Below are 15900 nucleotides of genomic sequence, written 5' to 3'. Positions count from 1 at the left end.
ATAAACACACACACACACACACACACACACACACATACATACACACACATACATACACAATCTTTTTTAACCATTTTTTTTGTGCATGTAGCAACTATTAATAATCATTCTGATTTGTAGCTGCCTGACAAATTTAAACCTTGCTTTTCCTCAATAAAATACACATTGCACTAAAAAAACAAGTCTGAAATTCTTTTTTGGAATTACTTGTTTGCATTAGAGTTGTGTGTGTCTCTCTCTCTCTCTATACATATATACACACACACACACACACACACACACACACACAATGTAATAGATGTGGCAGTCCCAAGTGATGAAAACTGCCAAGGGGAGAAATATGAGCAAATTGTGAGCCCACTCATTCTGTGCTAATTTTTAAATATGATTCTTGGGTGTTAAATTGTTTTCAATACTAATGGCTTTTAGATGGCTTTTAGATTGCAGCCCAATTGTGTAAAGACCTGTTCCCTGAAGTCTTGTTTGAGTGGTTGTTGTCCAGTCGCGGTTTATAACATCTCCAGGTCAACACAAAATAACTGCACAACAGTAAACAAACCAATGACCACTTACATAGTCTTCAATATTCCATTTTATTTTTTTCTTTGTTTTTCTTAAGTGACACAGCTACATAAAAGAATGAAATGTTGGCCTCGCATGACAGGTACTCAACAGCAGGATTCGTCCATCCTTGCAAACTGTATAAGACTCTTATTCTGGCGGTATAAGACTCTTATTCTGGCAGTGTTGACTCTTAAACCATAATTTGTCATGGTGTGGGAAAAGTCCTCCAGAGTCCCGTTGCATGTCCACCTCACTAAGCCTTCATTGACCCAACTGCACAAAGTCTATACAATCTTGATTCATTCTCTCTCTCTCTCACACACACACACACACACACACAAACACTCTCTCTCTCTCTCTCTCTCTCTCTCTCTCACACACACACACACACACACACACACACACACACCAGGGCAGGTGGGAAAGCACAGGGAAGCCCTTCAGCTGTACATTGCTCATGGTTGCCCAGGCCAGCGTCCGAGTAACACCGTCTTACACATCATACTGAGCCCAGTCCGTCAACATCCATGTGCTCCAATCCTGCATCTTCCTCATCATGATCAACATCAACCACATTAACAGTGCTCTTTTACATTAGTCTTAACAACAGATAACTTCTCAACAGTACTGGTCACAATTATCCAAACCATATCAAATCTTAACGCTTCTTTCCCTCTGTAGTCTAAAGCAAGTGCATAGCGAGCCAGATTGCTCCGCTCACCAGCAGAGGGCGCTCCAACCCCACCTTTACTCGTTACACAAGCGCCGACAAACACAAATACACGTAGTGTTACAGACCCGAAGGGCAAAATCACTTAGAGTCGATTACAACTTGCTTTGTTAACTCTGTGTTAACATTTCCGAGCACGTGGTGCGCCGCGAATGATAAACTGCAGAACTTCACAGCTCCCAGTCCTTGTACAGGAAGAAGAAAAAAAACGCCTCAGCTTATAGGACACTAACGGGACCACCTCCCTCCCATTTCAACATTTGTTACAGTCCATCATTGTGGTCGTCCCCCCCCCCCCCCCCAAAAAAAAATATATATATATACACATTAGAGCAACAGCCCTTGGGCTGGGCTGAAGATGCACCTAAAGCTGTCGGAGCCCAGCTGGTCCTAGTGCAAACCTAGTCACGTTTTCCCACCAAACTTTGGTTTTTGAGCCACGTTGGGTCGTCGTTTTCCCAAGCAGATGTACACGTTTACACTGTTACAGATTACAATACTGGGAACAACCAGCTAATCTCGGGTGTAGTGTCTCAAGACAAAACCTCTTCACGGATGGCGGTTATGAAGCAGAACTAATACTTGCGGTCTTTGCTGCAAAATGCGCACAAAGTTGTCGTAACTCTTGGCAAGAGGTTCCTGTCAGTTCATGACTGGATGCATAAAACCTGAGGTACGTTTCTACAGTCATAATCTAACACAACCTATAGGTGCCACTTCTACGGTTGCTGTTTTCCACGACAGGTCACGCTGTCTGAACCCCAGCAGGTGTGGCGAACATTCATTCTTTCGTTGTAACTCAACAGAAAACGATAGTACACAAATAATATTTATGTATTCGTCGTAGCTTCGAATCCACGGATTCCTTTTTAATGGCGTCCCATAAATTAATTCCCTTTAGGCTGCAGTCATTAAAGGGTTTGCAAGCAAGCAGGACGGATCGCACATCACTAGGTGGGAATGCTCCCTCGACAAGCACCGTAAGACTTTAGAAAATTCGCCACAAAAACGCCACAAAACCTTCCCGTCATTAGACTACGGATTTGCCTTCATACTTAAAACAATGTTTATAAAAGCAATAATAAAATCCTACAATTGTGGTTCGATACTTGACACACACACTCTGAGTGCTTTTTTGGGGGGAGGTGGTTCTTAAATGATTCTTTAAACGTTCATGTTTCAAAAACATCGCTAGCACATACATCTAATACATTTCATTTTAATAAATAAAATATCTGGTGGATGATGTGCTGAGTTGTGGTTTCTCTCTAGCACAGTCAGTCTCTGCATGGGTGGGGCCCCCATCACTGCAGCGCACAGCAATGGGGTGTGTGTGTGTGTGTGTGTGTGTGTGTGTGTGAGAGAGAGAACACTGCGAGGGGGGCGGGGTCGGGAGCGGAGCCCCTCCCCCTCACACCTTGCGGTCGGTGCCGTTCTTCCCGCTGCCCAGCACGCCGGTCTGGCCGTCCCGGCGCGGCGGCATCCTCTCGTTTATCCGGTCCAGGCCCCGTGCCTCCTCGAAATTCCGGATCCTCCGCGTGGGCGAGAAGCCTTGGATGGCTGCCGGGGAAGCCGGGGAGAAGACACACAGGCGGGGCGATTAGACAGGCAGGGAGCCGGGACCGGCTGCTCGGCGAGCGCACGGCGCACTACTCTCGCGCGCGGGTTACTGCCATGGCCCAGCCTTCTGTTCTACTTCAACTCCAGTAAAGTCACAATCCTGCCCGAAGGCTGAGGAACCGAAGCAGATGCTTTCAAATAAAAGCAAATGGCCAAGAAATGAATGCCGCGCACACGCACAAAGACACGTTATGGCCTTGACAACGACGCGTCTGAGACGACAGAGAATGTCTGCCATTAGTTTACTCAGTCATACAGCCTAAACATATTTAATCATATTTATTTAATCATGGGTAATTACTTTAATTTTCAGCTAAAGGGGGAAAAGAGACAATTAAAACCATAAGACCAGCTGTCTGCTCTTTCGTTCCCTTAGGAAATTAGCTTACCAGAAAACATGCCGCAGAAAAGTAAACCATAACTAAAAGCGCATAACGGCACGATTGGAAACAAATACTCAGCAAAGACAGATACAGGCTTGCACAGACGCATGCTGCAGATGCATGGTGAAGAAAAAAAACAAATGAGCTCCTTCGTTATTTTCTCATTCCTGTCTCGTCAGGGCGTCAAACAGGCCACTCGAGATGGCTCGCTGGGAGCGTTCCGCTGATTAAAAGCAATTATCTGTAGCGTGAGACAATCGGCTAAACCCGCTGTTTAACCCGCTAGTCCAGTGGCCGGGGTGGGGGGTTAATAAATAAAACTATTTGGCTGGGATTTTGGCAAGCAGTCGGTAGGAAAGTCTAGTCGTGGTGGAGGAACGACACGAAGCGAAACATGCAACACGGAACCCAACAGAACATGCTTGGTCAGAAAAGGACATTCTTGCACAAGCAGCGATCTCTTTAACTCTCAAATCATGCTGGGCGGTTGCTAGTGAGGGAGTTGAGAGTGATTCTGAGAACAAGCAGAACTGGCCCATTTGTTCCCAGTGGGAGAGAACGGCGGGAGAACCGACGCCAGCACTCTACTTTTTCTGTCTCACGCCCCTCCCATGCGGGTGTGTGTTTGCACCTCGGAGAACGAAGCATTGGCTTGAGAGCAGGTGCGTGCAAAACAGAAGCAGGCCACCTCTGGGGGGGGGGGGGGGGGGGGCACAGTCCTCAACCAATCAGAGCGCAGCCTGGGAATTGGCCAGCTCTGGCCTCTGACAGAGTCTCAGCTCTGTTAATTACAGGAATGGCAAGTGGTGTTTAAAGGGGGGTTCTGGATTTCATTAGTGCAAAGACGAGACGCTTGTGATCCGAGGACCAAACGCTGATTCACTTACCATCCCAGGTCATGTGGGATAATCGGCAGTTAAGTTACACGTGTGCAAGACTGGTCATTTTCTGAAACAGTACCACATCATCTACTACAGCATCACAGCGATAGGAGGGGTGGGGGGAGGCACGACAGGCGGCTAGCATACCTTTGCCCTCCTTCGCTAGCAGCGCGGCTGTGTTGGCAAGAAACCCAAAATACGAACAGAAAAGAGAGCAAGTGATCAGTGATGTTAGACAGAGTCATCGCAGATACTGGTGGGCAGGCGAGCGACCGCAGCGGGGGGGGTGATAGAAAAGGAAAAAAAACAAAAACAACAGCATCAACAATAATCAAACAGCTCCAGTTAGCCCCAGCAAACACACAGCGACACAGAATGGCAGAAAATGAAGTATTCAGACCTGGAGCAAGTACACTGGACAGGCAGAGGTGGAGGTGATTAGTGAGCTATTTACGTTCTCATTTCGGTCTCTGTTTGAACAATTTAGTGCAGCACTGGCACTCTATTTTGACTCTCAAAATAAGACGACCCTCCAAGAGGCAACAACCAAGTCGAATCAAAGGAAGCTGCAAATACACTGAAACGATCTCAACTTGTTACTGTGAGTCAGCAACTTCTTACAATTTGAGTAATTGAGGGTCTTGCTCAGCAGCCCAACAGTGGCAACTTGGGAGCAGTGGGGCTTGAACCAGCAACCTTCTGATCACTAGTCAAGTACCTTAACCACTGAGCTACCACTGCCTCTTGAATTGGTTCCAACTGCTCACTGACCGACTGGTGTTCTTCACCAGAGCCGCACAGTGGTTTCCCAAAAGCCAGCAACGTGCCCGTGCAAACCGCGCTGCCCTGGATGGAACGTTGGGGCGTCGACGCCCTCAGCAAGGGCAGAGGGAGGAGGCGAGTGGCAGCCTAGAGGGGAGATTGTTGGCAGACAGTAAGGGGCCATTTCTGATGCCCAGAGGAAGACAGACAGTCCTATAAATATTGTTTTTTAATCCTTTTACTACTTTCCCCATGTGGTGTGAAAACATTGCTTGCAGTATTTGCATCACACACACAGGTACGCACACATTTTTACACCAAACATTTCAGCAGAATGAGAGCACACTCTCAGAATCCTCTGAGACATAATGAACAGAGGTTTATTTCATGGACTCATTGCTTGTTTGGAAACAAATCTCCTGGCCAGCTGTGCCAGCCACTCATACTGCATCAGTCGGAGCAGACTAACCTCCCCCACCCATACTGCATCAGTCGGAGCAGACTACCCCCCCCCCAAATACTGCATCAGTCGGAGCAGACTAACCTCCCCCCCCAAAATACTGCATCAGTCGGAGCAGACTAACCTCCCCCCCCAAATACTGCATCAGTCGGAGCAGACTAACCTCCCCCCCCCAAATACTGCATCAGTCGGAGCAGACTAACCTCCCCCCCCCAAATACTGCATCAGTCGGAGCAGACTAACCTCCCCCCCCAAATACTGCATCAGTCGGAGCAGACTAACCCCCCATACTGCATCAGTCAGAGCAGACTAACCCCCCATACTGCATCAGTCGGAGCAGACTAACCCCCCACCGTGTCAATCAGTGACCAAACAAACCACCAATGTTAGCTTGCCATTTAATTCACTTTGTCTTTAACACAAACGAGAAAACAGGCTGACACAAAGCGTCCTGAGTATCCACCTCCGCTCATCCTACCAAACCGTTCTCAAACGTTTACTGGAACATTTCTTGATAGGAAGCGTAGCAGTGAGCCAGAGCCGTCTGATCATTGGTCGTCAGGAACAAAGACCTGGAGCAGTTCCCTCCTCTCACCATGATTCAAACAGCATAAACACATTACACTGCAAGGGAGATCGTGTCAATTACAGATTCTTTGCATGAATCCTCTCAAAACACTTTGAGATTTGAGATTCAACACATTTTAATCATTCATAGAGATAATGATTTATGCTAACCATACACTAGAAGACTTTGAAGACACTGAAAACTCTTTTAAAAGACTAAAGTCTGACAACCCCGCATATCTGAAAACAATGCGTCGAGTCACAGAATGTTTAATCACAGACTACAATTTTCCAAATTGGGGGACTTGGATTGAGGACTGAGAATCTTGCAGGGCTACCATTTACAAGACTGCAAACAGATTCCTTTTGAGATTATTTTCCATCATGCTCCTGTTGGAAATATACAGGAAGCGGAACAATGGAACAGAATCAGATGCAGCGGGTGTCCCAGTCTCATGTCTGATCTCCCAGTCTGTCTGATCTCCCAATCTCATGTCTGATCTCTCTTTCCTGCTCTCTCTCTGGTGTTTACCTGTTGGTTGTTGACAATGTCCACGTCACTATTTGCAAGAGCCAAGACCAAACACTCACGATAACAGATCTCATCAGATCGACTGGACGAGGAACAGACAGACTAGGGACAGTTATCCTGACCACCTGACACCATATAAATGAGATGAAAGGAGAGCGCAACAACTCTAGCAAAACTCTCACGATTTATCGTCAATGGAATTTGGGCTGCGACAGTGAAATAATTTGAGAAGCCGTTTGGGGTAAGACCATCATAAATTGGGCGTTGGGCATTCCTACGCTTGTTACTTTGTGTGTCTTCTTTTAAAAACATATGACCATGTTGTTTCTGGCAAGAATCGACCTTTATATATTATTATTATTCTCTGACTATACTAATGGAGACTAACAAGTTCAACACACACACACACACACACACACACACACACACACACACACACACACACACACACACACACACACACACACACACACACACACACACACACACACACACACACACACACACAGGTTTATCCCTTGCTCACCTGCACCAAAATACTTATGGTCTGTTTGGGCATTTTCATTTCAACAGATGGGGGACAGATGTCAGTAGGGAACAGATGTCAGTAGGGATTCTGCCTTGTCATGCCGTAGCCCGCCTAAAGGAGAGCACTGCGTTCATATGTAGGTCAATTTGACGGGGAGGGGCTCCGGGGAGACTCCGCCTCCGGCGCTCATATCCGCGCACACTCTCGCAGTGCGCCAGCCAGCTCTGGTTCCCGAGAGGAGGTGCGACTACAGGAATGGCGGAGTTCTGCGATTCGGATCGAAGCCCGCGCCGAGAAACCATCTAGAACCGCCCGGCTCCGCTCGAGCAAAACCATAACTCATGCAAATTGCCGTGCTGGTGGGATCGGGGACGCGAGCATGCTGTGTCCACAGTGGAAGTGTGTGAACGTTGTACATCACACCGTGCTGAAAGAGATTTCAGACGTTAGAGTGGAGTAGCGCATAAACAGGTCAAGGGGACGGCACGCAGTTAGCTGACTCATTTGGTCAGAAGTGTGAATGAGTCCTGAATCTCAGTCAGTGTGTTTGTGTGTGTGTGTGTGTGTGGTGAATATGGACGCACTTTGCGATGCACATGCATGCAGGGAGGCGTGCCAGAGGACGCGCACTTACCATTCTGCAGGGTCTGTTTACCTCCGGACAACACTCCCAGAGGTAGCGTCCCAGTTGGGGTCAGGCCCTTAAGAGTCAAAACACTCTCACTCTCCTCCCTGATCTCACACACACACACGCACACACGCACACACCTCATTAGATTTGCATTCAGACACAGAATCAATTTGCAGGAAGGCAGAAAGAGGGAGATTAAATATTAATTTGAAACTATCCAGTGCTGCCACTGTAATCTGAATATTGTTATCAAGGAACCCTGCACAAAAGATTTCAGAGCGCGTCCGAAAGGCCAAGCGGAGCTCTCCTCGGCCGCAGTAATGTCTAACGCGATTAATTATACAACCATTTCCACTCATGACTCACTGATGCCTGCTCATTATTCCTGATGGAGGAGTGTGTGTGTGCGCGTGTGTGTGTGTGTGTATGTGTATGCGTGCACACAAGCCTGCCTGTGTGTGTGCGCGCGTGTGTTGTGTGTGTGTGTGTGTGTGTATGTCTATGCGTGCACACAAGCCTGCCTGTGTGTGTGTGTGTGCGCGTGTGTGTGCGCGCGCGTGCGTATGCGTGCACACAAGCCTGCCTGTATGTGTGTGCGCGCGTGTGTATGCGTGCACACAAGCCTGCCTGTGTGTGTGTGTGTGTGTGTGTGTATGTGTGCGCGTGCGTGCATGTGTGTGTGTGTGTGTGTGTGTGTGTGTGTGTGTGTGTGTGTGTGTGTGTGTGTGTGTGTGTGCGCGCGTGCATGCACGCTTTCAAACAAAACTTCATTGTGTGCCGAGCTTCTGGCTCCTTTTATAAACAGTGAAATCTATTTTCAACTCCGTGACCCGTTTTGGTAATGAGGCCTCTCTCTCGCGTGTGGCGGAGTGAGAACCAACGCTGTCCAGATGCCCCGGGACACCGTCTGAGTTACTCAGGCCCTTCTGTCTCGGGTCACTATGCATTGGCCAAGCTGTCGGCATGCCCGCGGGGATGTCGGATCCGCAAGACCCGGGCGAGGGCCGGACAGACTGCGAGGCGAGGCAGACGCCGCGGCACGCACCTGAGCACGGAGAAGACCCGAGCCATCTTCCCAATGGCGCGGATCTTATTCCTGATCACCTCCTTACGTGCTGCTGGTGCTCCACCTGCAAGAGCATGGACACACACACACACACATACATACATACACACACACACAGGGACACACAAACATGCACGCAGGCACATGCACACCCGAGTTTGGTGTTGTAAAAGATTGTGTAAAAGAAAGTATACTTTCAGCAGGATGTGGAAGATGGAAAGATAGCAAAGATAAACATTTAATCAAAACATGCGCGCGCAGGCACACGCGCACACACGCACGCGCGCACACACACACACACACACACACACACACACACACACACACACACACACACACACACACACACACACACAGAGATCACGTCTGGAGGTGACTACATTTCAAGTCTAAAATTTATAACACATAGCGTGTAATTGTGGGGTGCAGTGGGCTGTGTAGAACGGGCTGTGTGTGTGTGTGTGTGTGTTTATATGTATGTAGTCAGCACTGCAGTAAGACACAGCAGGTCTCCGGGGGAAGGAACTGAAGTGGATTTAATAGCAGTCTGACGCATCTGATGAGCTGTGACATGTGTACAGATGAGGCGCTTTCTCTCCTAACGATGAGAGCTCCGCCCACTCTGCCAGCTGGAGCCTACACACTGCAAAGACATGCGTGGGCTGATCTGAGACCAACTCCGCCCCGCGTTCATCCTAATGCAAGACCGAATCGCAGATCCCACATCTGCAATCTCACCACTAACTAAAAAGAGCGATGCAGAAATGCACCATGGGAAGATAACAGCACGCAAACTTATAAACACGCAGGCGAGGAGAGATGGGGTCGAAAGTTATGATCTGTGAGTGTGTGTGTGTGTGTGTGCGCGTGCGCGTGCGTGTGTGTGGTACCTTCACACAAGTCATCTCCCTCGGACATGAGCTCGTCATCAGAGCAGATGTTGAGGACGTTAACCAGCATCTCAGTCACTGGGAACACAGGCGAGCTCTAGTCAGAGATCAGCCATCCTTCACCACCGCTGTTCACTTTACCGTTACCAGGAAAGGCCGCGAGTAGTGTGTCGCACAACCGCCGCTTCTGTTCCAACTCGTTGTAAATTGTGTGAAAAATTGTGTGAAATCGCTGTGTTGTCAAACCTTACTGGGAAAAGATGTATAATTGGTTTAGCACGTAACACAGGAAATCTAATGATTGGTCAGGGAAATTTAGCCGCACTGCATCATTGGCACGCTTATGATCCCCCCCTCCGCAGTGCCTCGAGAGAGGGCGTCACCTTTTTCTCCCACGAAGGGTAGCGACCAGGTGAAGACGTCCATGAAGTTGGGCAGCCAGTACGGGTGGGGCGAGCAGTTGAACTGCCGGATGTTCATGACGTTGTTCTCGTACTTCAGTACGGCGGCTGCGGAGGGACAAAAACAGAATGGCGCAGGGGGAGAGGCAAAGGGAAACAGCCCGGGGCCCGGGTGCGGCGGCGCTCACGTGAGGGGCCGTCGGCGCGGCGCACGCCTACCTTTGTTGTTGTACACGTCTAGGTAATTGGGAGCTGAGAAGATGGTGATTAGCGAGGGGAAGCCCGTCGTCTGGCTTTTCCTGTACATCCTGTACCTGCGCGCAGGAGGGGCGACAAACAGAGCATCTGTGTGAGGGGGTGAAGCGTACCAGCCCCCTACTGCAGCTCACACACACACACAGGCACACACAGAGGCACGCATGCGCACATGCGTGAACAAAGAGAGGCACAGACACGCAAGCACAGACGCACAAAGACACACGCACGCACACACACCCCCACCCCAGAGGCACAGAGACACACACACCCCCAGAGGCACAGCGACACACACACCCCCAGAGGCACAGAGACACACACACCCCCAGAGGCACAGAGACACACACACCCCCAGAGGCACAGAGGCACACACACACACCCCCAGCGGCACAGAGACACACACACACACCCCCAGCGGCACAGAGACACACACACACACACACACACACACACACACACACACCCAGAGGCACAGACACACACACACACACACACACACACACACCCAGAGGCACAGAGACACACACACACACACACACCCAGAGGCACAAAGACACACACACACACACCCAGAGGCACAGAGACACACACACACACACACCCCCAGAGGCACAGAGACACACACACACACACACACCCCCAGAGGCACAGAGACACACACACACACACACACCCCCAGAGGCACAGAGACACACACACACACACACACCCCCAGAGGCACAGAGACACACACACACCCCCCCAGAGGCACAGAGACACACACACACCCCCCCAGAGGCACAGAGACACACACACACACCCCCAGAGGCACAGAGACACACACACACACCCCCAGAGGCACAGAGACACACACACACACCCCCAGAGGCACAGAGACACACACACACACCCCCAGAGGCACAGAGACACACACACACACCCCCAGAGGCACAGAGACACACACACACACACCCCCAGAGGCACAGAGACACACACACACACACCCCCAGAGGCACAGAGACACACACACACACACCCCCAGAGGCACAGAGACACACACACACACCCCCAGAGGCACAGAGACACACACACACACACACACACAGAGGCACAGAGACACACACACACACACACACACACACCCAGAGGCACAGAGACACACACACACACACACACACACACACACACACACCCAGAGGCACAGAGACACACACACACACCCCCAGAGGCACAGAGACACACACACACCCCCCCAGAGGCACAGAGACACACACACACACCCCCAGAGGCACAGAGGCACAGAGACACACACACACACACCCCCAGAGGCACAGAGACACACACACACACCCCCAGAGGCACAGAGACACACACACACACCCCCAGAGGCACAGAGACACACACACACACCCCAGAGGCACAGAGACACACACACACACACCCAGAGGCACAGAGACACACACACACACCCCCAGAGGCACAGAGACACACACACACACCCCCAGAGGCACAGAGACACACACACACACACACACACACCCCCAGAGGCACAGAGACACACACACACACACACACACACAGAGACACACACACACACACACACACCCAGAGGCACAGAGACACACACACACACACACACACACCCAGAGGCACAGAGACACACACACACACACACACACACACACACCCAGAGGCACAGAGACACACACACACACACACCCAGAGGCACAGAGACACACACACACACACCCCCAGAGGCACAGACACACACACACACACACACACACCCCCAGAGGCACAGAGACACACACACACACACACACACACACACCCAGAGGCACAGAGACACACACACCCCCAGAGGCACAGAGACACACACACCCCCAGAGGCACAGAGACACACACACCCCCAGAGGCACAGAGACACACACACCCCCAGAGGCACAGAGACACACACACACACACACACACACACACACACACACACACCCAGAGGCACAGAGACACACACACACACACACACACACACACACACAGCCCCAGAGGCACAGAGACACACACACACACCCCCAGAGGCACAGAGACACACACACACACCCCCAGAGGCACAGAGACACACAAACACACCCCCAGAGGCACAGAGACACACACACACACACACACACACACCCAGAGGCACAGAGACACACACACACACACACACACACACCCCCAGAGGCACAGAGACACACACACACACACACACACACCCAGAGGCACAGAGACACACACACACACACACACACACACACACCCAGAGGCACAGAGACACACACACACACACACACACACACACCCCCAGAGGCACAGAGACACACACACACACACACACACACACACACACACACCCCCAGAGGCACAGACACACACACACACACACACACCCCCAGAGGCACAGAGACACACACACACACACACACACACACACACACACACACACCCCCAGAGGCACAGAGACACACACACACACACCCCCAGAGGCACAGAGACACACACACACACACACCCCCAGAGGCACAGAGACACACACACACACACACACACACCCAGAGGCACAGAGACACACACACACACACACACACACACACACACACACACACACACACACACACACACCCAGAGGCACAGAGACACACACACACACACACACCCAGAGGCACAGAGACACACACACCCCCAGAGGCACAGAGACACACACCCCCAGAGGCACAGAGACACACACACCCCCAGAGGCACAGAGACACACACACACACACACACACACACACACACACCCCCAGAGGCACAGAGACACACACACACACACACACACACACACACACAGCCCCAGAGGCACAGAGACACACACACACACACCCCCAGAGGCACAGAGACACACACACACACCCCCAGAGGCACAGAGACACACACACACACACACACACACACACACACCCCCAGAGGCACAGAGACACACACACACACACACACACACACACACCCCCAGAGGCACAGAGACACACACACACACACACACACACCCAGAGGCACAGAGACACACACACACACACACACACCCAGAGGCACAGAGACACACACACACACACACACACCCAGAGGCACAGAGACACACACACACACACACACACACCCAGAGGCACAGAGACACACACACACACACACACACACACACCCAGAGGCACAGAGACACACACACACACACACACACCCAGAGGCACAGAGACACACACACACACACACACACCCAGAGGCACAGAGACACACACACACACACACACACACACCCAGAGGCACAGAGACACACACACACACACACCCAGAGGCACAGAGACACACACACACACACACACACACACAAACACACACACACACACACACACACACACACACACACACACACACACACACACACACACCCCCCAGAGGCACAGAGACACACACACACACACACACACCCAGAGGCACAGAGACACACACACACACACACACACACACACACACACACACACCCAGAGGCACAGAGACACACACACACACACACACACCCAGAGGCACAAAGACACACACACACACACCCAGAGGCACAGAGACACACACACACACACACACACACCCCCAGAGGCACAGAGACACACCCACACACACACACACACACACCCCCAGAGGCACAGAGACACACCCACACACACACACACACACACCCCCAGAGGCACAGAGACACACACACACACACACACACACACACACCCCCAGAGGCACAGAGACACACACACACACCCCCAGAGGCACAGAGACACACACACACCCCCCCAGAGGCACAGAGACACACACACACACCCCCCAGAGGCACAGAGACACACACACACCCCCAGAGGCACAGAGGCACAGAGACACACACACACACACACCCAGAGGCACAGAGACACACACACACACCCCCAGAGGCACAGAGACACACACACACACCCCCAGAGGCACAGAGACACACACACACACCTCCAGAGGCACAGAGACACACACACACACCCCCAGAGGCACAGAGACACACACACACACACACACACACCCCCAGAGGCACAGAGACACACACACACACACACACACACACACACCCAGAGGCACAGAGACACACACACACACACACACACCCAGAGGCACAGAGACACACACACACACACACACCCAGAGGCACAGAGACACACACACACACACACACACACACCCAGAGGCACAGAGACACACACACACACACACACCCCCAGAGGCACAGAGACACACACACACACCCCCAGAGGCACAGAGACACACACACACACCCCAGAGGCACAGAGACACACACACCCCCAGAGGCACAGAGACACACACACCCCCAGAGGCACAGAGACACACACACCCCCAGAGGCACAGAGACACACACACCCCCAGAGGCACAGAGACACACACACCCCCAGAGGCACAGAGACACACACACCCCCAGAGGCACAGACACACACACCCCCAGAGGCACAGAGACACACACACACACACACACACACACACACACACACCCAGAGGCACAGAGACACACACACACACACCCAGAGGCACAGAGACATACACACACACACTCCCAGAGGCACAGAGACACACACGCACACGCACACAGACACACCCAGAGGCACAGAGACACACCCCCCCCCCCCCCGCCAGAGGCACAGACATGCGCACATGCAGAGGCACGGACATGCACCCACACGCATGCAGAGGCACAGACACGCGCGCGCGCACACACACACAGAGGCACAGACGCGCACACACACAGGCACACACACACACACAGGCACAGACACGCGCGCAGAGGCACAGACGCGCGCGCAGGCACAGACACGCGCGCAGGCACAGACACGCACACACACACACCCCCAGAGGCACAGAGACACACACACACACCCCCAGAGGCACAGAGACACACACACACACCCCCAGAGGCACAGAGACACACACACACACCCCCAGAGGCACAGAGACACACACACACACCCCCAGAGGCACAGAGACACACACACACACCCCCAGAGGCACAGAGACACACACACACACCCCCAGAGGCACAGAGACACACACACACACCCCAGAGGCACAGAGACACACACACACACCACACACACAGAGACACACACACACACCCCCAGAGGCACAGAGACACACACACACACCCCCAGAGGCACAGAGAAACACACACACACCCCCAGAGGCACAGAGACACACACACACACCCCCAGAGGCACAGAGACACACACACACACCCCCAGAGGCCCAGAGACACACACACACACCCCCAGAGGCACAGAGACACACACACACACACACACACACACCCCCCCAGAGGCACAGAGGCACAGAGACACACACACACACACACACCCCCAGAGGCACAGAGACACACACACACACCCCCAGAGGCACAGAGACACACACACACACCCCCAGAGGCACAGAGACACACACACACACCCCCAGAGGCACAGAGACACACACACACACACCCCCAGAGGCACAGAGACACACACACACACACCCCCAGAGGCACAGAGACACACACACACACACACACCCCCAGAGGCACAGAGAC

The 15900-nt window shown here is 52.1% G+C and overlaps 1 protein-coding gene across 2 annotated transcripts in view; it reads right to left on the bottom strand.

Moving 5' to 3' along the window:
- Nucleotides 1-15900, bottom strand: part of ppp3cca (protein phosphatase 3, catalytic subunit, gamma isozyme, a) — a 71348-nt gene that overhangs the window by 29315 nt on the left and 26133 nt on the right. The window contains exons 8-14 of one of the 2 annotated variants that reach the window (XM_035526494.1): nucleotides 10236-10330; nucleotides 9999-10124; nucleotides 9616-9693; nucleotides 8705-8789; nucleotides 7663-7760; nucleotides 4326-4352; nucleotides 2712-2854 (exon numbers count right to left, since the gene is read on the bottom strand). In XM_035526494.1, coding sequence (XP_035382387.1) covers nucleotides 2712-2854; nucleotides 4326-4352; nucleotides 7663-7760; nucleotides 8705-8789; nucleotides 9616-9693; nucleotides 9999-10124; nucleotides 10236-10330 — 652 coding nt within the window. Of the gene's footprint in view, nucleotides 1-574; nucleotides 2855-4325; nucleotides 4353-7662; nucleotides 7761-8704; nucleotides 8790-9615; nucleotides 9694-9998; nucleotides 10125-10235; nucleotides 10331-15900 lie in introns of those variants that run through there. The other variant, XM_035526495.1, reaches the window with a different exon arrangement.

This window comes from Electrophorus electricus, chromosome 5 (genome assembly GCF_013358815.1).
Source record: "Electrophorus electricus isolate fEleEle1 chromosome 5, fEleEle1.pri, whole genome shotgun sequence".
NCBI lineage: Eukaryota > Metazoa > Chordata > Actinopteri > Gymnotiformes > Gymnotidae > Electrophorus > Electrophorus electricus.
Note: the sequence above shows the minus strand (reverse complement) of the source record. Positions and strands in the feature narration are given on the sequence as shown.